Genomic DNA, 22,848 nt, shown 5'->3' with positions numbered 1-22,848 from the left:
TCCTCTAACGTCTTGCACCATACCAGCAAGAAGAATCAGAAGAGAAAAAGAACAGGAGTTACAGGTTGCAAGTAATTACTTATGGATCCAACTTGCATTCTCCTCCTACATATTGCATTTTCAGAAATCACGCTTTATTTTGTTTATTTATATTTTGTTCTGGCTTCCTGAGCTTAATCAGCTCTTCTGTTTGGGTTTGTGTGTGTGTGGTGATTTCAGAGGTTCCTCTTTATGGAGATTTTGGGTCTGGCTGCTCTGATTATATCCTTCAGCTACTTGAGCTGTTGAAATTCATAGCATCATTCATTACTGAAATTGTTACTGCTGCCCACACAACTGTAATGAAAGAGGAACCCATTATGAATATTTTACTGGCCTACAGTAAGAAAAGAAGCAGCCTAAGCAACCCACTGAATTGTTTTTCTACCAGTCCAAAATAGCCAGCAGAGGAAGGCACACTGAGTCCCATACGTTTCTTATCAGGCAAATCAATACCCTGTCTTCTTTCTTGCTATTCACCACAACTCAAAATATTTTTCAGAGACAAATTGTTGCAAATATATTGGCAGTTGCCCCTTCTGCCAGGATGAAAAACAGGCCTGTGACACTAAATATTGTATTATCAGATAGGGACTCACCAAGTCTAAAGCATTGCAGGAATGCAAGCACCACACAGCCTTAATCATAGAATAGTTTGGGTTGGAAGGGACCTCGAAGCCACCCAGTTCCAACCTCAGGGATACTTCCCATTGGATCAGGGGCTCCAAGCCCCATCCAACCTGGCCTTCAACGCCTCCAGGGATGGGGCAGCCACCACTTCTCTGAGCAACCTGGGCCAGGGCCTCCCCACCCTCACAGCAAAACATTTCTTCCTAATATCTCATCTAAATCTCTCCTCTTTCAGCTGAAAAACATTCCCCCTTCTCCTATCCCTGCATTCTCTGATAAAGAGAACAACGTCACAGCAGAGACCTGCAGCACTGAAAATGCCTAAATTTAGCTTAATGGGGGTTCCAGTAAAAAAAAATTACTAGTAGGCAACTGAATATAATAGCTGTGGTTCAGATTAATGAACTCTTTGATACCAAATGAGTTGCTCCATTGTAAACAGTGGCTGATACAATCACAATTACCATTATCATCAGCACTTCTACCAGAGTAATCTCTACAGGCTGCTACAATTGTACTACCACAAGTGCCACACAACCCATGTAACACAGATCCTTCTCTGAACAGTTTTGTGGCTCATTCCCAAGTAATTAAAGCTTCAGTTATCCAAAGGGTTCACATACATCCTTGAAAGGACTTCATAGCCTGGCTACCAGTTTAGGTGACTGAGGGCAGTTCTTGAAATCAAAGGCTCCAGCTGAGCTGTTGTGTAACTCCCAACATCACCAGGTTCTCCAAGCTGTGTAATATGTCTCACTAAGGTTCCCAAACACCACTTTCTGAATCATGCACAGAAGTTGTTTTGGGTTTTTTTTAGCCTCCCCTTTAGCAGCCTAAGGACACACACGTGTCTCACCCAGTCAAGCAGCCTCCTGGGGGCAGGTGAGTGACTGGGTACTTAGGACACTAAAAACCTTGGGGGGAGAAAACCCTTTTCCCTGCCTATTTTACTGATCCAGAGGCAGCTGTAGCTTTACATCAAAGGTGACAGGAAAAGAAGGTTGTTTTATGTTTTACTCAGCAACTTCTGATTCACTGAAAGCTAAAATACCACGGGGACTGGAACTTATTTCTCCTGTAATTGCTCAATTGCCCTGAGGATCCTCAGAAAGGTGGAGAACAAGAAGAAATGGAATCTCTCAGTGATGTTGAAGCTATTTAACCTTGTGTAGGATTTCAAGGTCAGAAAAAGCAGCCAAAGAGGGATGAACACAAGACAAGGGAGGCTGAATCCTTCCTCTGAATATTCAGTGTTGAGTATTCGGTGTAGGAGGAGAGCTAAAAGGAAAAGTTTTGCTGTGCTCCCAAAGGTGTGGACTGGTGCACTGGAAATGGCTTATCTCAAAGATGATGAAAACATAGTCTATTAAAAAGTAGCAAACATGAGCCTAAGGGATGGCAAAGCCCAGGGAGGAGAAGGAAAACATGCTTTCAAACTACCTACGCTGACAGGAGAAAAACAAAGAAACAGATTGATGGTAGTGACTATTCAACTTCTTTTTAAGGCTTCTTATTTCATTGAGAGCTGGGCTGAGAAATTGGCTTCAGTCTTTTCACACATTCTTATAAAGAGAGAGAATCACAAACACTATTTAAACATCTTATCCATGATAACTATGTGAGATTTCTCCTGGTTCTCCGGATCAGCATTTCTAACTAGAAACAGACTACAGAATTATTATCAAGTGAGAATTTCTCTGGCCCGAGCAGCCTTAAAAGCAAATAAGTACTGAGGAAAAAAAGAAGCAAGCTGATGTGTAAGAACTATTACAGGTGTATGGGAATTGATTTAAATTAAATCAATTAATTAAGAGATAGTAACTCAGGCAAATTAGCTTCAGCTTTGATCACATGCTTTGAGTCACATCCTAATTGTGTGCTTCTCCATCTGGGTTGATGCCAATGTGGGCCTTAATGTGTGTTTATATGGAATAAAGAAATCATTTACTTAGTCATGGTTTTATATTTTCAAGACTGTATGGTCTGTTTTGAAAAAAGAAACCTATGTGAACGCTGTGACTGCTTTAGAAAGGTAGGAAAAGCTGAATCAAGTTACAATTCATATGACTTTCCTGGAGTACCCAATTCAATACGTTATCTAATAAATTTGCAAACAAGAAGAGGCAAGGGGGCAGGAAGAAAAAGCAATTTCACAACCTACCATCAGAACCTGTTATAACATTTGTGAGTGCCACCTCAAGCTTACCCAGTAACAGAAGCACTGAGCGCAGAGCTTTAAGAAGATTCTTCCAGTAAAGGGCACAGTGGAAGCCTCCTCCTTGTTCTGTTCTGGCTGTGAATGCTGCAGAACTGGAAATATGGAAATATGAGGTTTCATCAGGTTCTAAATATAATACTGAGTCCTTAAGAAATGGGCATTTTTTTAATCAGGCATAAGAATGTGCATAACTCATGTTTCTTCCACAGGGGTTCATGGACTGTAGTATCTAGGCTGAAAAACACTGAGGTTGGAAAAGACCTCTAAGATCATCAAGAACAACCATCAGCCCAACACCCACTAAACCATGTCCCAAAGTACCATGACCACACACTTTTTGAACCCCTGCAGGGATGGTGACTCCACCACTTCCCTGGGCAGCCTCGTCCAATACTTCACCTCTCTTTTGGCAAAGAATTTTTTCCTAGTATCCAATCTAAACTTCCCCTGGTGCAACTTGAATCCATTTCCTCTCATTCTATCACTTGTTACTTGGGAGAAGAGACCAGCATCCACCTCGCTACAACCTACATTTCTACAGGCAGTTGTAGAGAATGATGAAGTCTCCCTCCAGCCTCCTCTTCTCCAGGCTAAACGATCCCAGCTGGGCTACAGCCTGGTAGTATTTTTCTGGCTAACCACAGGTTAATCAAAGGCATATTTAAGTCAAGTTTTCCCTGACTGTGAGAGCCCAGAAAGCTGCTCTTGGGAGCAGAATGAGCTCTCCGAGAAAAACCCCTAAGTGGTCAGACACCCGTTAGCGTAGTTACTGCTGCTTTGCCTACTTGGATCACGCTGCAGCTGCCAGCGCTGTGGCAGCAAAGGACTCATAGACTCACTAAGGCTGGAAAAGACCTCTAAACTCATCCAGTCCAATCATCAGACCAACCCCACCGTGCCTACTAAACCCTGTCCCAAAGAGGCACGACTACATGCTTTTTTGAACCACCCCAGGGATGGAGACTCCACCACTGCCCTGGGCAGTCTCTTTTAGTGCTTCACCACTCTTTCAGGAAAGATTTTTTTTTCCGAATATCCAACCTTAACCCCTTCTGGTGCAACTTAAGCAGCTTAGGGGAGCGGGAGCCGCGCAGGAGCTCTGCCTGCATCCCAGCACCCCTCACCTCTCCCGAAGCCTCTCCGCTCACTCCCAGTGATGGGAAAAGGAGGAGGGCGGGCATGCAGGGAGGGCCGGGGCGTGTCCCAGCTTTATATCCCATGGCTGGAGTGGGGTGCTGGGAAGCAGGAGGGCAGGATGGCACCGCCGCAAGGGGTTGGGGAGGTGGGCGAGGAGCAGGATGGGGACCCCGCTGCGAGCCCGGCGCTGCGGCGCTTCACCTGGAAGGAGATCGAGGAGAGGAACGGGAAGGGGCCACGACCCCAGGAGTGCTGGTTGGTGATCGAGAGGAAGGTGTACGACATCAGCCACTTCTGCAGGAGGCACCCGGGAGGGGCTCGGCTCATCGTCAGCCACGCCGGGCAGGACGCCACGGTGAGCGGAGGGGCTGGGGAGCGGCTCCTCTGGGGATGCCCCGCGGCGGGGGGGCTGGTACCCGGGCAGCATCGCGCACGGGGAGCTTGGGAGGTGACTTCGGGGAGAATTGGGATCTTATGGGTGTGGAGAAGCCTTTGGGGGGGATGTAGGGTCACTGCACGGTGAGTGGTGGGGCTGGGGAGCGGCTCCCCTTGGGATGCAGGGCGAGGAGGAGGCTGGTGCGCTGGTAGCATCACACGCAGGGCGCTTGGGAGGTGACTTTGGCGAGAATTGGGGTCTCAGGGGTGCGGAGCAGCTTTGGGGGGGATGTAGGGTCACGGCTCCGCACAAGCTTTCCAGCCCCGTGCTCTTTAACCGGGCAAATGAGGAGGCTTAGCCCACCGGGGCTGTGTTTATGCAGCTAAAGTCAGTGCTTAAAGGGGCTATAAGAAAGCTGGGGAGGGGCTCTTTCTCAGGGGGTGCGGGGTTGGGATAGAGGAGGACTTCAGAACTTCTCAGCATGGAGAAGTTTTCACATGAAAGCACATTGATACGTTCTTAATGGGACAGAAAGAAAAGGGAAGGGAACAGAAACTGCAGGTACCTTCAACAGCTCTTTGTGAGATGATGGAATAGCAAGATTCCAAAGGACTTCAGCTCTTAATCTGGATTCAAGAACTATGTGAGAATCGATTACTGACAGGCTGAGAGAGTTGGAGTTGTTCAGCCTGGAGAAGAAAAGGCTGCAGGGAGACCTTAGAGCAGCTTCCAGGACTGAAAGGGGTCTCAGGAAAGCTGGGGAGGGGCTCTGGATCAGGGAGTGCAGGGATGGGGTATGGCTTTAAGCTGAAAGAGGGGGAATTTAGATGAGACATTAGGAAGAAGTGTTTTCCTACGAGGGCCGTGAGTCATTTGCACAGGTTGTCCAGAGGAATTGTAGCTGCCCCATCCCTGCAGGTGTCCAAGGCCAGGCTGGATGGGGCTTTTAGCAACCTGATGCAGTGGGAGGTGTCCCTGCCCACGGCAGGGGTTGGAACTGGATGGGCTTTAAGGTCCCTTCCAACCCAAACCATTTTATGATTACTCTTATTTCCTGATCTTGCTTTTGCAGCTGTTGTAACTGCAGGGATTACTTACAGCCAGGGTAAGATGGGGAAGCTGCCATAGGCAGTTTATCAGCCCTGTGGCAAGGAAAGCAGTTGCTTCCAGCTTCTTGAAACATACCTTTGGGAAAGGTATCTCTCCTTAATGCCACCTGGTGTAGCTTGGAGGGAGAGCAAAGACAGCATGTTTTCCCAAGCAGCCTTACAGAAAGGTTTCTGTAGGTGTTGCATATGGTCCTTCTGACCCTTGAGATGGGTAAAATGGAAAGAATCAGCCAGACAGCAAGTGTCCAGCTGCTGGCGAGTTGGTCTGTGGGCCAAAAGACTTCTGCTCATCATGTTTTCTTATCTATGTGCTATTTTAAAGCCATGGAAACCTGTAGGGACACATACCAAAATGTTGAGTAAATTCTCCAGAGTTCTCGCTTACTGGTATATGCAAGAAAGTAGAAAATAGCGGTAAATTATTTCTATACAAAGACTTGATAAATGTGATTGCTTCCTTGCTGTGTATTTTGAAAGTAAAAAATAACAAAGCCAAGCAGTTCCCCGATCTTCCGTATACAATGGATGTTGGAGGCTTGTGGAAATAAAAACAATTTTCAGTCCACTAAATTTAAATTTCAAATTCTGTATTAGCTACACTTTGCATTCTGTATTTTTAATCACTTATTTCTCTAGTTAGTGCTGTCTGATTTCTTTTATTTTAGCATGTTAGAATAAGCCAGACAATGGATGAACTTGGAAAACACAGATATTTTGTCTCTGGGATCTGAGCTGGTTCTCATAGGTTGGATCCACGTCCAAATCTTTAAGCCCTGCAAGACTTCAGTCGCTTTTGGGTGACACCGGCTTAGCTGTCCTTGCACGCAAGTGTGAAGCACAGTAAATAGGCTCTGCACCAAAGTGGAAGAATACTTGGTTATTTCTCCTCTCTTTCTTTAAGCTCATATGATGAAAGTCTGGCTCAAGGGCTGTGAGCTAATAGGAATGGTTTTTACTTTGACCCAGAGATGCTGAAGAACACCTAAATCTTCATCATCTCAGCATTTTTGGATAATAACAGCATCACTTCTGACAAGGCATAATATTCAGAATGTGTATTTATTCCAAGGCAAATCGCTACTTGTGATAATGGAGTATATGAGGATATGGAATCTTCAACATAAGAAGGAGTTGGTGCTGTTGGAATGGGTCCAGAGGAGGCTACAAGGATGATCAGAGAGCTGGAGCACCTCCCATATGAGGACAGGCTGAGAGAGTTGGACGTGTTCAGCCTAGAGAAGAGAAGGCTCCGAGGAGACCTTATAGTGACCTTCCAGTACCTGAAGGGGCTCCAAGAAAGCTGGGAGGAACTGTTCACAAAGGCTTGGAGTGATAGGATGACAGGCAATGGGTATAAACTGGAGAGGGGCAGATTTAGACTAGACATAAGGAGGAATTTCTTCACCATGAGAGTAGTGAGTTCCTGGCACAGGTTGCCCAGGGAAGCTGTGGCTGCCCCATCATCCCTGGAGGTGTTCAAGGCCAGGTTGGATGGGGCCTTGGGCAGCCTGATATGGTGGGAGGTGACCCCTGTGGCAGGGGCGTTGGAACCGGATGATCTTTAAGGTCCCTTCCAACCCAAACTATTCTATAAGTCTATGATCTTACCCTGCTTAAACTCTGCTGAGGCCAAGATGCACAGCTTGCAAGTGTGCAAAAACTGCAGAAGACTGTAAAAAGGTGGAATGTTTGCTCTGAGGATGCCTATAGTGCAGGTTTGTGTAATACAGGGCAGATAAAGCCATGCTGGCACCAGTCAGCCTCTAAGTAGGGTAAATCGCTCTGTGTGGACTTCAGCGCTCTCCTGCGTAGATTGATTGTGTGAGCTCTTGGGTTTAGAGCAAACTTGGTTATATCCGCACTGTGTTTTAGAGGGAATATATCCTGGGAATTGTCAGTAAAGTAAGAAACTCCTCTTCATTACTACAAGCAGTTTCAAGGGTAGGTAAGAACAGGGATATGATTTCATAGTGGACAAGTACAGTTGGGCTTGATGATCTCAAAGGTCTTTTCCAACCTAGGTATTCTATGATTCATGAGATAATGTGAATTCGATGGGCTCCTTAGTGAGTCTGGGAGGCAGAAAAAATGATGTAAATGAAGCATTAATTAAGAGAATCCATAGGACTTTAGTGAGGTCTGTACATCTTGGAATAGGTCAAATGCTTAATTATTTGTATGTATATTATGAAAAATTAAGAAATAATCTTAGTTTGACTGGAAGATTTTAGCAAGAGCATAGAGCTTTGAAAGATGATAACTTGGGAAAGGATGAAAAACACATGGAAGGCTCTCTCAGTAAGAAAAGAAACCTGAAGAATGAGAAAATGAGTATAATTAATGCCATAGTATTACGATATTATATTGGCCAAGAGAAGCCATGGATGCCCCATACCCAAATATGTTCAAGGCCAGGTTGGATGAGGCTTTGAGAAATGTGATCATTGGCGGGTGTCCCTGCCCGTGGCAGGGGGATTGGAACTGGATGATCTTTAAGGTCCCTTCCAACACAAACCATGCTATGATTTTCTTTTTTGATAAATGGCACATTTAATAAGATTCCAGTGTGCTGATAAGGAAGGTGTTTTGGGCAGCCGGATGTTCAATAAGGTGGAAAAGTCACTAATATGGGGGTTGAGAAGAGGGAGGGGAAGGAAGGCAAGGGGACCAGACTCTGCTTTAGGCATACGATGGACTCTTGTTCAATTTAATATAATGGAGTTTAGTAATTGCAGTAGTTGAAGTCAGACCTGTTCCATTTGGCAGCTGAAATGTCTCATTTAAGGACATAGGGCAAACATGAGAAGAAAAAGGTCAACAAAGCTTGAGGAGATACAAAAGTAAAGCTGCCATCTTTGCTATTGTGGTCCTTTCACAGTGAATGTCTTGCTGCGCACAGCAGATTGAGGTTAGTAACACAGAATTTGGTTTTCTTACTTCCGTCTTTACTCCTGTGCATTTGCAGGATGCCTTTGTAGCATTCCATGTCGACAAGGCGCTGGTGAACAAGTACTTGAAACCACTGCAGATTGGGGAGCTGTCACCAGATCAACCTAGTATTGAGCCCACTAAAAACGTAAGTTTACCTTCCCAAATAAGATCAAAGGTAGATTAAAGGGAAGTATTCTGGGATTAAGCTTTGTTCTTCTTTATCAGTGTAGCTCCTGGAATAATGAGATCAGGTTCTTCACAGTTTTTTGTGCTACTACTTAGAAACATGAATTTTTTCCCAGATCATTGAGAAAGTAGGCTGGCAAGATCCTTTGTGGGTTGGGTTGCGTGGAGAGAGGAATCGGTCTTGGGGAGGTATCTGCACGGCTGGCAAAGACAAAGGTGGATTGATCTTGTACCTTGTGCTGTGTTTATTTCTTCTCCCATCCTTCTTCCTCAGTGCTCACCAGCCTGAGGCCATGTGGGCTGTAGGTGCTACTTCTCATATAGGCATTTAACCCTTCCCTGCTCATCTTGAAGGGTGAAGTGAAGACGTGTGTTATCTATTGGAACTGGTGACAGCAGAGGAATAGTTTTATCTGAAAGATCTGCCGCGAGATGTTTTGCTATGTTCATACATATAGAATCCAACTTCCACTTGCGCCCTATGCCACCTGCCAACAAGATGATGGAATGACCACTAAAGATACAGTCTTAGGGGTTGAGGGCACAGGGATTGTGTTCTTCCATGGCTGTTGTTTGCTTCTCCTTATCAGGAGATCTTGCCCATTTGGCCGGATCCTTTGCTCCTTCTTTCCTCCCTCAGAGTGGTCCTTGGCTTTTGAGGCTGCGGTGCTGCAATCTAGAAACAGAAAACATGTAACACTGGTGCTTCCCACAGAAAATGCTGGTGGAAGACTTCCGTGAATTGCGCACTACTGTTGAGAAAATGGGACTTCTGAAGCCAAATCAACTCTTCTTCTTCCTGCACCTCGCTCACATCCTCCTGTTGGATATCGCTGCTTGGCTCATTCTTTTCTACTTTGGAACATCCTTAATGCCCTTTATTGTCTCTCTGTTGGTGCTGACCATTTCCCAGGTAAGGAACTGAGTCCACAGCATGTGTACGTGGACTTGCATCAACTTTCATATGCGTAATACTGTTGCAGTTTTCTAGTCCTCCTTTCATTACTTGGCATAGTTCTTCATCATAATGTCAGGAGAGGTTTAGATTGGATATTAGGAAAAATTTCTTTACTGAAAGAGCGGTGAAACATTGTAAAAGGCTGCCCAGGGAAGCGGTAGAGTCGCCATCCCTGGAGGTGCTCAAAAAGCTTGTAGACATGGTACTTCAGGACATCATTTAGTAGGCACGGTGGTGTTGGGGTGTTGGTTGAACTTGATCATCTTGGGGGTCTCTTCCAACCTTAATGATTCAATGAGTCTAAGAAGACAACCACTATATGACATGTTTACAGAACATGAAGGTAAAGAAGAAATTCTGCCTGTGGAGAGTTCCCCCTAAACTTAGTCTAGGATCCTTTCAGCAAGATGTATTCTGAGGGAAGTGTCAGGATTTCATAGCTCCAATTGTCACTTTGGAGCAGTGTCTGCAAAATAAATTTTGATATTTCAAAGCAAAGGAGGAATGTGGTACTGGCCTGGTCTTGATTTCTCCCCTCCCAACGTTTTCTTTTTCCTCTTCCAGGTCCAGGCTTCGTGGTTACAACATGATTTGGGACATCTTTCAGTATTCAAGAAGATCAAGTGGAACCACTTGCTGCATAAGTTTGTGATGTGCCATTTGATTGTAAGTAGGTGACTCTGCAAAACTTCTCAGATTTGACAGCTTTTCTGTAAGTGTGTGTTTAGAAGACTCTGTGGAGGTTAACGTGTTCAGCATTGGGAGAAGGAGAGGAACTGGAGAGAATCTGGCTCTAAAAGCATTGTAATTTTTATACTTCTTTCTTCACTAAAACAGGGGGCATCAGCCAAATGGTGGACTCTTCTGCACTCCCAGCACCATGCCAAACCCAACTGCTTCCAGAAAGACCCTGATATTGATATGCATCCTTTCTTGTTCACTTTGGGGAAGAAATTCTCAGTGGAGGTCAGTGTGTGTGTGTGTGTGTGCGCGCGCGCTCCTGTACCAGGAACTGGGAAGAACACCCTAGTCAACATGCTGTACCACAAAGATCTAAAACTAATATGTGATGAAGGTTTCTGTAAAAAGATGGCTTTCGTCCACATCTGCTTTCTTCAGCCTTTGCAAGGTCACAGCTCACATGAGGTTCCTCTGCAAATTTCTTGAACAGCCGACAAGTGGTTGTAAAGAAATTAGACATGATGTGCGTGCATCATGTATAGGGAGGAAACTCCATCATCAAAAATACTGTTGACGGTTATAGCAACTTAATGACCTTGTAGAACAACTCAGCAATTAATGTTTATTAGATAACTTGTAAACAATAATGTAAAGCATGTCTGCAGTTGGTCTGGGACTATTTGTAGAATCATAGAATGATTTAGATTGGAAGGGACTTGACAGGTCATCCAGGCCAATGCCCCTGAAGGAGCAGGGAAATCTTTAACCAGTTCAGTTGCTCAGAGCCCCATCCAACGTGACGTGGAATGTTCCCAGGGATGGGGCCTCCACTGCCTCCCTGGGCAACCTCTGCCAGTGCCTCCCCACCCTCACTGTAAAAAGTTATTTATATCCGGTCTAAATCTCCCCTCCCTTAGCTTTAAACCGTTCGCCCTAGTTTCATCCCTGCACTCCCTGATCAAGAGCCCCTCCCCAGCTTTTCTGGAGCCCCTTTCAGTCCTGGAAGCTGCTTTAAGGTCTCCCTGCAGCCTTCATTTCCCCAGGCTGAACAACCCCAGCTCTCTGTCTGTCCTCATATAGGAGGTACTCCAGTCCTCAGTTCATCTTCAGGCCTCCTCTGGACCTGCTCCAACGGCTCCATGTCCTTCTTGTACAGAGTATTAACATTTAGTATTTATTACTACTGTAATACGATTGCCCAAGACTCAGATACAGGTGCCTTTGGCAAATCTATGCCTTGCTGCAAAAGGCATCCAGCACAGCAGGACGGAATAACCAAGAGCTGTTCTTGGAGTTCTCCAACTGTTCCCTCTAGTGGGCAGAAGTCGTCTGAGCACATAGGGTGTTCCTCAGCCCCTGCTGCTGGGTGGCTTCCAACTTAACACAATGCTGGAGTCCTTTCGTTGTACAGCTTCATCAGTTCTCGAGACCCTGCAGAAGTAGCTACAGCAGTGGAATATTTTTCTCCTTGGGAGGCCTTTGCCATCATGGAATTGTCATTTAATTGTAGACAATCGGAGAAAAGGTAGGGGAGGGAAAGAAAGAAAGAAAATACATGACTACTTTTGATCACAGAACTTCGCCTTGAAATATCTGATATTTCACCAAATGAATTATGAATGTGGTAAGAACACAAACCCAAGGAAATCCACCAATTGAAATTCACCTCTGTCTACCATCAAAATGATTTTTATCATAACTTAGAGATCACACCAACTTTTAACACATGAAGTGTTCTGGTATAGTTTTTAGTATATCTTTCTCTTCCAACCCAGACGATGGTGGTATCTGTGACAGCAGGTTCCTTCCCACCAATGTGGATATTTGTGATGGGCTGCCTCTGTTTTGGCTTGTCATAAGTACATCTAGAACTACTTCTCATCAATCAATTTATTTTCCCTTACTGGAGAAAAATCACACGCTCGCTTAACAGTTTATCTCTGACGGACTTTACAAAGCTGGAAGGCATTAAACCCTTATATTACTGGAATAAGGATTTGTAGAAGAGGTCTATTATTATGTAAATTAATAGGACAGGTACAAAAGAGGGAGACAGCAGAGGAAAGTGTGCAAGAAGTAGTTCTCTGGGGAAGAGAGTATGCAAATCAGCAAGTTACGTGTGCAAATTGCTTAGTTTTCACTCGGTATTTTTTTTGCTGTTTCTTCTTACAGCTTGGGATCAAAAAGACAAAATATATGCCGTACAATCACCAGCACAAATACTTCTTCATCAGTGAGTATCTCCATTCTCCTGCAATACCATGAGGGGCTTGTAGATCTTCCTCTTGGCCTGTAGAACTTGAGTAGAGCTAAGGTGCCTACATGAAAGAACATAATAAAGAGTCTGCATCTAATTTTTGGAGGAATAGAAGAACTGAGTGGATAAAAAGCCTTACTAACCTGAGCTGACCTCATAGCTGATGCTGCTCTGAGATGCTGAGATCCTTTCCAGCCTGAATTATCATATGATCCTGTGTAAGATAAGGTTTCTGTGTCTTTCTTGACTTGAAACAAGTTCATTTCATTTGAGAAATTTTAACCAAATGGTTTAAGTTTGTTCCAGGGCAGAAAAAGCAGAGGGATACGCTTACCATAGGTCATCTTAAAGCTGTAATACTCTGCAAAAATAAGTCTACATCTATTAGGAAATAGACTGTCCTCAATGAAGCTTCAGAGAGCCTCTTGTCTTACCTTTGTTTTGCCTCTTGAGGTCAGCAGGCTCCCAGTTTGCTTACTGTTTGTGCGGATGCATACTGATATCATCCAGAAAATCCTGCAGCCCTACAACTTCTCAGAATGTTCTCCATATTGAGAAGTTTTTCAGGGATTCTTTGCTTCCAGTTTGATTGTCTGTCATTCAGTCCGTGACAGCCCCAGTGACAATGAATTCTCCTCTTACAGCTCTTCCTCCATTCCTGTTTCCCACCTACTTCCACTGCCACACTTTTTATATTGCATACACAAAAAGGTATTGGGGGGTAAGTATTGCTGCTCATGCAACCAAGAAGGGGTCGGTTGTGGGTCTTCAGCCTTTCTTCTGAACATTGAGCCAGCTTCTGTCCAGAGGTCAAACCCCTCTATGTGACACTATGCCATTCAATTAAGCCTAATATGACAGTTTGGAGCAGCATTTTCGGGGGCTTTGCCTGCCTTCTGCTAAACCCATGGTGTTCCCCAGGCTGTTTGTGGCTCTGCAAATGAGGCAAAGAAGGAGAAGCCAAAGTACACTGTCCTTTTTAGGTTGGGAAGCAAATGGGAAGGTCCATAGTGGTCAGGAATGGCAAGATGTGGATTTATAAGAACTGTTGTAGTTGATTTGTTAGCAGTCTGCATACTTGGCACTATTTCCTATGCCAGGCAGCCAGGATTAATGCTTCTTTCTTCCGTCTCTTGCATGTGTGATGCATACAGGAGGACAAGAGCAACTTCCAGCCAAAATGAGACCATTAGTCTAGTGCTTAGTTTGCTATGGAGTCCTGGACAACGATTGGATACAAGGCTTCAATTTATGTTTCTGCATTTATAGTCATATTAATATATAAATTTACTTAATTACATGAATTCTCTAATTTATCTCTGTTATAGCAAGCCATGAAAAAGAGTAGTATTAGTTTATGTTACCTTGGATTGCTCAAGATGATTCCACTTAGCAGAAAGCTACAGAAGCTGAATGTAGATGGTTTTCTTGTACATGAAGCTTAGAAAAAGATTTCAGCAAAAGTAATTTATATTTATATTCTTTTCCTGTTATCTCTGGTTTTGGCAGGACTTGGCCTGGATGCTGACCTTCTATATCAGATTCTTTTTTACTTATGGAGCATTACTAGAAACAAAGAGTCTCCTGGCGTATTATTTTATATTCAGGTGATGTCACTTTAGAAGGTTCCTCAGCCTTCCCCGACATATTCTTTCCATCTCTGCCTGCCTGCCTTTCTCTGTCTTTGCTTATCCTTCCACGTTCTCCCTTACTTTCTCATTTTTTTGCATAGTTTTTTAATTCTGTAAAGTTAAACTAAGCTCCTTCTGCTCAATTTCCAGTTCGAGTTTTATGTCATTGGCTTTGGCAGCAAAGAGACTTCACTGGGTGCTGACTGGATTGAGAAATGGTCACCTTACATAACATTCAGTACTTTGGGTGTTGGGTTTGCTACTGGTTAAAGAGAACATTGAACAGAAACAGCTTAGCCTGGGCTTGCAAATGCCCAAGCATTATTCAACAGCATTGGCTCGAATGGACAATACGCTCTCCAGTTGGATCATTTTACTGATTCTAATCAGTTTGGTCCTTGGCTACAGATAAAATAAGATGAATAACAGGCTACATCAGCTTCTTAATAAAACATCTTAAATAATCATAAGGAAGTATAAAGCTTCCTGGTCTTGGAAGTTCCTCCAGATGCTGGATAAGCAAGGCTGGTGTTCAGCTGCGTGTTTGTAGGTCTGGCTGTGCTGTTATATTGATGGCTCATCATTAATTTGCTTACCTGTTACTGAATTCTGGCCTCTTGTCTGATTGCACAGAATGCTGGAGAGCAGCTGGTTTGTTTGGGTGTCACAGATGAATCATATCCCTATGGATATTGACTATGACAAAAATTTGGACTGGATGTCTACTCAGGTAAAGTATTTTCCATTCTTAAGAACCGTGAACATACAGGTACAAATTCCAACCATAAGACAAGGAAACCTGTTGCATTAAGGATGAAAACCTGTTGGTAACTGGGAAGTGAAGGTTAATAGGTTAACGGGAAGGACAAGCATCTGTAAGAGTGAGTCTAGAGGAGGCCACAGAGATGATCTGAGGGCTGGAGCACTTCCCATAACAGTACAGGCTGGGAGAGTTGGAGTTCTTCATCCTGGAGAAGAGAAGGCTCCAGGGAGACCTTAGAGCAGATTCCAGTACTGAAAAGGGCTCCAGGAAAGCTGGAATGGGAGTCTTTACAAAGGCATGTGGTGATAGAACAAGAGGTTCTGGTTTTTAAACTGAAAGAGAGGAGATTTAGATGAGATCTTGGGAAGAAGTGTTTTCCTATGAGGGTGGGGAGGCCCTGGCCCAGAGCAGTGGTTGCTGCCCCACCCCTGAAGGTGCTCAAGAACGGGTTGGATGAGGCTTTGAGTAACCAGATCCAGTGGAAGGTGTCCCTGCCCATGGCAGGAGGGTTGGAGCTGGATGATCTTTAAGGTTTCTTCCGACCCACATCTTTCTAGGATTCCATGATTCAATTATGGCAACAGTAAAGGAGGACAGCAATAACAAGCTTGTGGACAATCGAAAATCAAATCTAGGTCCCAGCTCTGTTTCCTAAACATACTCACCACTCTGCTTACTGCATCATTCTGTCTTGGACCTTTTCCTCTAATGTGGAGGTTTGAGTTGGTGTCTTGCTCTTCACACAATTCACACTAGTAGAATGCCAGCATGGTGCCCCCTGTTGTAGACAGGATTGGAGACCAGCACTAAGTCTGACCACCAATGGAAGTACTCTGCCACTTCTGCTTTTTCTGCAGACGTAGGTTTGAGAAGACCCAGGAAGAGCTTCTGACTGTCTGCTCACATGCATTCACAGGAGCACAGAGCCAACTCCTAGTTTTACCATGGTTCATTTTAGCCCATCTACGTACATCTGCTGGTCCATAAAGCTGAAGGAGGATTATGATCCCTGACTTGAGGTAGCTCAGCTTAGGCTAAAAGAAAGCAATAGAACAGACCAGCACAGCGTACTGTGCTCTTTAGGTAAATGAGAAAGGTTGCGATTACCAACATGCACTGACTTTGCTTTCCTTTCCCCTCCTCTAGCTCAAGGCAACATGCAACGTTGAGCAGTCTCTGTTCAATGACTGGTTTACTGGGCATCTGAACTTCCAGATTGAACATCAGTGAGTAAGCACCCTGAGAGAGTATTTTCTTCCTTCCTTTTTTAATAATGTTTCTCTTCTCTTTTTTTTTTTTTTCCCCTGTTTTTCTTTGCTCTGAATTAGATGATCTTTAAGGTCCCTTCCAACCCAAACCGTTCTGTGATTCTACTTGTACTGACTACTTATGCTATTACTGTAGAGACTGAGATATCATCACAATTTACTGCTTCCTTTCTCACAAGGGAAGGAGGAGAAGAAATTGCTGATCTCTTCTTTCTGGTGACCAATGATAGGACTCGAGGGAATGGCAGGAAGATGTGCCAGGGATAGGTTAAGCTGCATATTAGGAAAAGGTTCTTTACACAGAGGGTGGTGGAGTGCTGGAACAGCTCCTCAGGGAAGCAGTCATGGCACCAAACCTGACAGTACTCAAGAAGCATTTGGGCAATGCTCTCAGACACATGGTGTGAATGTTTGGGTTGTCCGTTGCAGGGACAGGAGTTGGACTCGATCCTTTTGGGTCCCTTCCGGCTCAGGACATTCTATGATCCTATGATATGAAACTGAAGGATGGGCTCATCTCCTTTTCTGTGCTGTGGAGATGGCTATTTCTGGAGAAAGAGAGGGGTGGAGGAAGTAGTTTCTTTCAGTTTATAGCATGACTTGATTGGGAGAAATGTCACTGGAGAGATGCTAAGAGATGGCTGTGAAAAATAATGGAGGGGGGGAAAGCAGAAAAATCTTGGCAATTACTAGTGCTAAAAGCACTCTGAGGGGAAAGAAGAGACAGGAGGGGCTAAAGACCCATCTCAATGTGAGCTGTGTGATTGCTGGGAAGTAACAATGAATGTGAACATGTGAAAGGTAATATTTCTTATGGAGCACTGGAAAAGAATTTGTCTGTCTCCTGTTCACAGTCTATTCCCTACAATGCCAAGACACAACTACTGGAAGGTGGCTCCTCTGGTGAAGTCCTTGTGCGCCAAGCATGGCATTGAGTACCAATGCAAGCCGTTGCTTACAGCTTTTGCAGACATTGTACAGTAAGTAACAACAAACTGGCAAAACATTGCAGAAGGATGTAAAGGAGACTGGAATCCTGAGAACAAGAGCTGGCTTGTTCTTCTCTTTGAAATCGACACACAGAAACCCTCATTTCCCTTGTCCCCACCCTGCAAGGAACCCTGTATAATATCACCACTTGGCCTCTCTCTTTCAGCTCTCTGAAGAGTTCAGGAGAGCTCTGGCTTGATGCCTACCTACACAAATAAGAAGATGTGAATGATGGTACCATTCACAGCCTGCCATGTCTTTGCGTGCCCAGCAGGCTGAAGAGCAGAGACCACGAGGGACTCTGGCAGAAGACAATGTATGAGAACTGAAGTGTGTCTCCAATAGATATGAAGTTACCTGCATTTTTCACTTTTGGTCTTTCCTGGTGTTTTCGTTCAGATATGCTAAGAATGAATAGGGCGAGCAGAAGATGAATAGTTTGAACATGGAGAAAGTCTGTGTAAATTGTATCTGAATAAATATGGCCAAGAGGATTTCTGAGCTTGAGTATGTATTCAAGTTGGACTGTGGACTGGTGCAGCTGCACATGCCTATCTTCATGTTGGACTATTTATTTAGGTGCTCCTCATTTGGAGGGTTTAATGCCTAATATAATGTTTGCTTACTTGAAGTAATTTGAAATTGTACAGGATTGTAAATTAACACAGTGTTCCAGCACTGTCCTTAAGTCATAATAAATTATAATAAACTACATATCAAACAGTACAGCAATCGCAATATACAGTTCAATAACAAAACAAATGTGTTTCCCATTGCCGTTCCTCACTGTCACAATGCCAGGCAGCCCCAGTTGTCAGTAAGAAACACATGGGTTGAAACCAGCTTTTGAAGCCTGGTGCTCTCATCAAAGTTTCCTTATTCACTGTTTGGTTTAATTGTACTTTGTGTTGGGCTGAGCCCCATGCTGATCTGGTGGAGTTGTTCAGAACCATGAAGGAGCCACTATTGAGTCTATACCCTGAAGATACTGTTCAACTACCCTGTGCAGCACAGAAATGTAGATGGATACTCGTCCTTGCCATTTAGATGGCTCTGAGTGATGCTGGAACACACCAAAAGGTACTTGCAAAGCTATGGGGGCCCTCATAGACCACTGCAGGTCAATTAACTCTAGAGTTAGTGTTGAGATAAGGATTAGAATAACAGCTATGTTTAGGGTAGGAGTCCAGAGTTAGCATGAGATACAGAGTTAGATAGAGCCCAGGTCCAAACAGAGACCTGTCAACTAGGGCTCCCATGCAGAAGAGGCTGTGAAGGTATAAAGTAACAGTCAAAAAGCTTTTGAAGCAGATCCAAAAGCGGCTGCCTCCTGGTGTGATACGTGGGCCAATACAGGGGACTCCAGCACACAGTGATGGAGGAGGAAGGATAAGCACTCCCACTGCTGTCTAGGGAATGAATTAAGAGTTATGGGTTATAAATAATGAAGTCTTATGACCTAAGTGGGGAATAAATAAATTTACCTGATGGACTAGTCTAGCAACAGGAGATTGAGTCCCAGTTTGTTGTATTTTTTTTGTTATATTTCTTAATAAGCTCATGAAATAAAGTTTAAATCACAGAGTACATTGTCCTGTAACTTTGAGAAATCCAAATGGCCCAAGAGAGGCACTAACCCTAACCCAAAACTTAATTGTAATGGACCTAACTGAAACCCTAATTACAGGCTGGGTAAAGAACAGATTGAGAGTAGCATTGAAGAGAAGCTGAGGAGGAGCTCTTTATCAGGGAGTTCAGGGATAGGATGAGGGGGGATGGAGATGAGATCTTAGGAAGAAATGTTTTCCTGTGAAGGTGGGGAGGCCCTGGCCCAGGTTGCCCAGAGCAGTGGTGGCTGCCCCATCCCTGGAGGTGTTCAAGGCCAGGTTGGATGGGGCTTGGAGCAACTTGATCCAGTGGGAGGTGTCCCTCTTCATGGCAGGGTGTGAACTGGATGGGCTTTGAGGTCCCTTCTGACCCAAACCACTCTATTATTCTAGAGTATTTTTGAGAATTCAAGAGTAAACTGGATTACCTGAGTGGACTCCAGGAAGAAAGTGAGTCAGAGAAAGAGGCTCATCTAGGTACTTTTAATTGCCCTTGAGAGGAGGCAATATCTCTCCATTAATTAGCAAGAGAGTGTGAAGCAGAAACCATCTTGAATAGATCCTTAAACAACAAAATAAACTACATTTTGGAAAAGGGACTTTGGGAACAAGAAATTCAATTGAGTACCAGCAGTTAAGATCCCTTCCTTATAATAATGAATGTGATAAGGTTAATAAATAGAGATCTTAACTGGTAAAAAGATAAAGCCTCTGATTAGATACTGAATGGACTTTGTGTTGTTTGTGCAATGCTCAGCACTTACTTTAAAACCTTTAACTTGGTACATGTAAAAGATCTGTTATTAAACCATTTCTGCCCTGGAAAGTGTACAATTATGTTTAGAGGTTATACGTACAAAGTACAACTTCCAAACCATGGGAGAAAAAGACGCAATTCCTCAAAACTCTGTGGGAGAAGTAAGGAGTGAAGCAGGACTCTGTCAGTTATTCACACAGTTCCACTATTTTAAAAAGCCTTTTAAAACGTCTTTAAATAGTCTTTTAGAATAATTTCTTTGGGCAATTGAGAAATTCTGAAGAACAGCGTATTTTTTGGCTTTCTATATCATTGGGCAACAAATGCAATTTGCAGGTAGGACCCCTCGAGGTCTAAATGCATTAAAAACCTAAAGCCCCAAATGCCTTCATTAATTGAAGACCCAACAGTGTGCAAACAAGGAAAGGTGTGCAAAGGGGCTGAGGAAGAGCTATGGATAAATGTGGAATAAAGCCTAAGAAATATGGATCAATGCCAGAGCAAACATGGATATCAGTGCCAGAACAAACATGAGGAGCTTCCCAATTTCCCCCAGCTATCTTTGACCAGTCTTATCAGCATGGTAGGCAACGTAGGTTCAGATGAAAGGCTGCCTGTGTTACCTCAGCAAAATATTTAATATCTTGGTGAGATTTTACACAGAAGATATCACTGCAGGGGGAAAAGAAGGAAAAGTATAGAAATTAGTTCTACAACATAAAAGAAGAGCATAAAAGACAGCTTCTATATAAAGAAGTTATCATAGAACAGTTTGGGTTGGAAGGGACCTTAAAGATCATACAGGTCCAACCCCCTGCTGCTGCCCACAGCTTTAGCGGCACCTTCCACTCGATTAAGGTGCTCAAAGCATTATCCAACATCACACTGAACACCTCCAGGGATGGGGCAGCCACCACTGCTCTGGGCAACCTGGGCCAGGACCTCCACAGCTTCACAGTAAAACATCTTCCTAAAATCTCATCTCAATCTCCCTTCTTCCAGCCAAAACACACTCCCCTCGTCCTGTCCCTGCACTCCCCAATCAAGAGTCCCTCCCCAGCTTTCCTGCAGCTTCTTTCAGTCCTGGAAGCTGCTCTAAGGTCTCCCTGGAGCCTTCTCTTCTCCAGCGTGAACAACCCCAACTCCCTCAGCCTGTCCTCATATGAGAGGTGCTCCAGCCCTAAAAACAATTGATCACCTCCGTGGCCTTCTTACATTTTACCAAGCTTTAGTGTGTGATCTGAAAATAAACATCAGCACAGCTCCGAGGGCCTGTTTCCTCTCAGACAGTGAGATGCAGTGAGATTGCCAGCTGCGCTGAAGTTAAAGTTTGACTTTGGATGGAACTCCCACCATGACAAAGTTCAAGCTGTTACTGCACAACTAAACCATCCAGGCTCCACAAAGCAACCCAGGCTGTAAAAACATCACTGTTATCAGCAACCCAGTACCAAGCTACTTCACTTATTATTTTTACAACACTGCCTCATTTTCTAGCTTTCCTAGGCTACGTAATTATGCAACCTTTTCCTTTGCAAACATAGAGCTTTTTCTGGAATCTTCTGTCTAAATGATCCATCCCCACAACTGAAATCATCCTGAACTAGAAAAGGACTTCAGAACTTCTCACATGGGAGAAGGTTTCGCAGGAAAACACAATGATACTTTCTTAATAGGATAGAAGAGAAAGGGAAAAGATGCTTTGTGGGTACCTTTAACTGCTGTTTGTGAGACAATGGAAAAACACAGATTATAAAGGTCTTTAGCTCTTAGACTGGATTCGGGAGCTAAGTTGGAATCAATTACTGACAGACAAGCTACAAATTTGGCAAAATCGCCTTAATTTAATTTATAGTCATCAAAACAGAGCTGAAATTCTTTTCCTGGTTCTGTCCAATGTGGCCTTATGCAACTGCTGAAGTTACATCCTCAGACATCAGTTGAGGTAAGGCTGTGCTGGAGTCCAGCTTTGCATGTCATGACCTATGTCATGATCACACAGTTGTGAGCTCAAACATCAGTTCAGATTAACTTCTGGAAGATTTCCTGGGAGGACAGGTCATGTTTTACCATGTACTACAAATCTTCATGTAATCCATCGATGAGATAAGAAGAGGGAACGTATCACTGGATCGACAGACTTTTTACTGCGGGGTTGAAGCCCCAACCCCACAGCAAACAAAACTCAAAGTGCACAATCATAGAATGATTTGGGTCAGAAGTGACCCTTAAAGGTCATCCATTCCAGCCTCCCTGCAGTAAGCACGAACATCTTCAACCAGTTCAGGTTGCTCAGAGCCCCATCCAACCTGACCTGGAACGTTTCCAGGGATGGGGCTTCTACCACCTTTCTGGGCAACCCTGCCAGTGTTTCACAATCCTCACTGTAAAACTTTTCTTCCTTATATAACACTCTTTTAGTTTAAAACCATTATTCCTTGTCCTATTGCCCTGCTAAAATTTATCCCCATCTTTCTTATAAGCCTCCTTTAAGTACTGAAAGGACACAATAAGGTCTCCCCAGAACCTTCTCTTCTCCAGGCTGAAGAACCCCAACTCTCTCAGCCTGTTGTCATATGAGAGATGCTCCACCCCTCTGATCATTTTTCTGGCCTTCTCTGGACTCATTCAAACAGCTGCTACAGATGTGCATCTAAAATAAAACACTAACAGAAAAGCTATTCTCCTTCACACAAGACTGAAAACCGTATTGCAACAACCCATCAAAGGACTATTGGATTTTACTTGAGCAGAACACAATGTTGAAACACAAGTGAGAGTGTGCCATGCCATGTAAAGTTTATTCATTCTCAAATTAAATAGCTGTGAATAGATTTATTATCTGGTTTATTTGAAGAAAAAACATTATTGTTCCTCCAGTGCTGCCTAACACTCTCAGTGCTTCAGAAGTACACACAACCTACAGAGCCTGTTTTGTGCCCTCTCAATGTTACTGTTCAAGTCGTGTCCTCTCTTCCTCATTCCCTAGTGCTGGATTTTTTTTTTTCTGACTTGATCCAACCAAATTTTAGCCTAACCGCTGTTTTAAACTAGTGTGACTTACAGTAGGATTTATCAGTGATAACCATTTACAGGCATGGTCAGCTAAAGGCCACCCAGAGAGAGTTAACAAACCAGCCGCCCATATTAAACACTCTACTAAAACCTCCCCGAGGTCATGTCACAGCGCCCTTTCCACCATGTGGGTACTCACCCACTGTTTGGTGAAGGCCACCCAACAATGAACAATGAGGTAGGAGGCACATGGTTCCTTACCAGGAAAGAAAAACTGGTGATGTAAGAAAGAAGT

General features: G+C 44.0%; 1 protein-coding gene across 1 annotated transcript; it reads left to right on the top strand.

Annotated features, from left to right (window-relative positions):
* The first annotated feature begins 4,115 nt into the window (after nt 1–4,115).
* On the top strand, nt 4,116–18,767 carry LOC104062546 (acyl-CoA (8-3)-desaturase). The gene is made up of 12 exons (XM_054068940.1): nt 4,116–4,379; nt 8,475–8,585; nt 9,342–9,539; nt 10,149–10,250; nt 10,422–10,550; nt 12,438–12,498; nt 13,167–13,243; nt 14,032–14,129; nt 14,787–14,883; nt 16,063–16,142; nt 17,039–17,164; nt 17,341–18,767. Exons 1-12 carry the CDS (start codon nt 4,143–4,145, stop codon nt 17,390–17,392), a joined length of 1,368 nt encoding a protein of 455 aa, XP_053924915.1. The 5' UTR covers nt 4,116–4,142; the 3' UTR covers nt 17,393–18,767.
* Nucleotides 18,768–22,848: the final 4,081 nt, after the last annotated feature.

Source organism: Cuculus canorus, chromosome 5, assembly GCF_017976375.1.
Source record: "Cuculus canorus isolate bCucCan1 chromosome 5, bCucCan1.pri, whole genome shotgun sequence".
In the NCBI taxonomy this organism is placed as follows: domain Eukaryota; kingdom Metazoa; phylum Chordata; class Aves; order Cuculiformes; family Cuculidae; genus Cuculus; species Cuculus canorus.
Note: the sequence above shows the minus strand (reverse complement) of the source record. Positions and strands in the feature narration are given on the sequence as shown.

Excerpts from the sequence above, each read along its gene's own strand:
- LOC104062546 (XM_054068940.1), top strand. The coding sequence starts at position 4,143 with ATGGCACCGCCGCAAGGGGTTGGGGAGGTGGGCGAGGAGCAGGATGGG. Across the intron at positions 10,251-10,421 it reads TTGTGATGTGCCATTTGATT|GGGGCATCAGCCAAATGGTG; the intron begins GTAAGTAGGTGA and ends TCACTAAAACAG. Across the intron at positions 17,165-17,340 it reads GCTTTTGCAGACATTGTACA|CTCTCTGAAGAGTTCAGGAG; the intron begins GTAAGTAACAAC and ends TCTCTCTTTCAG.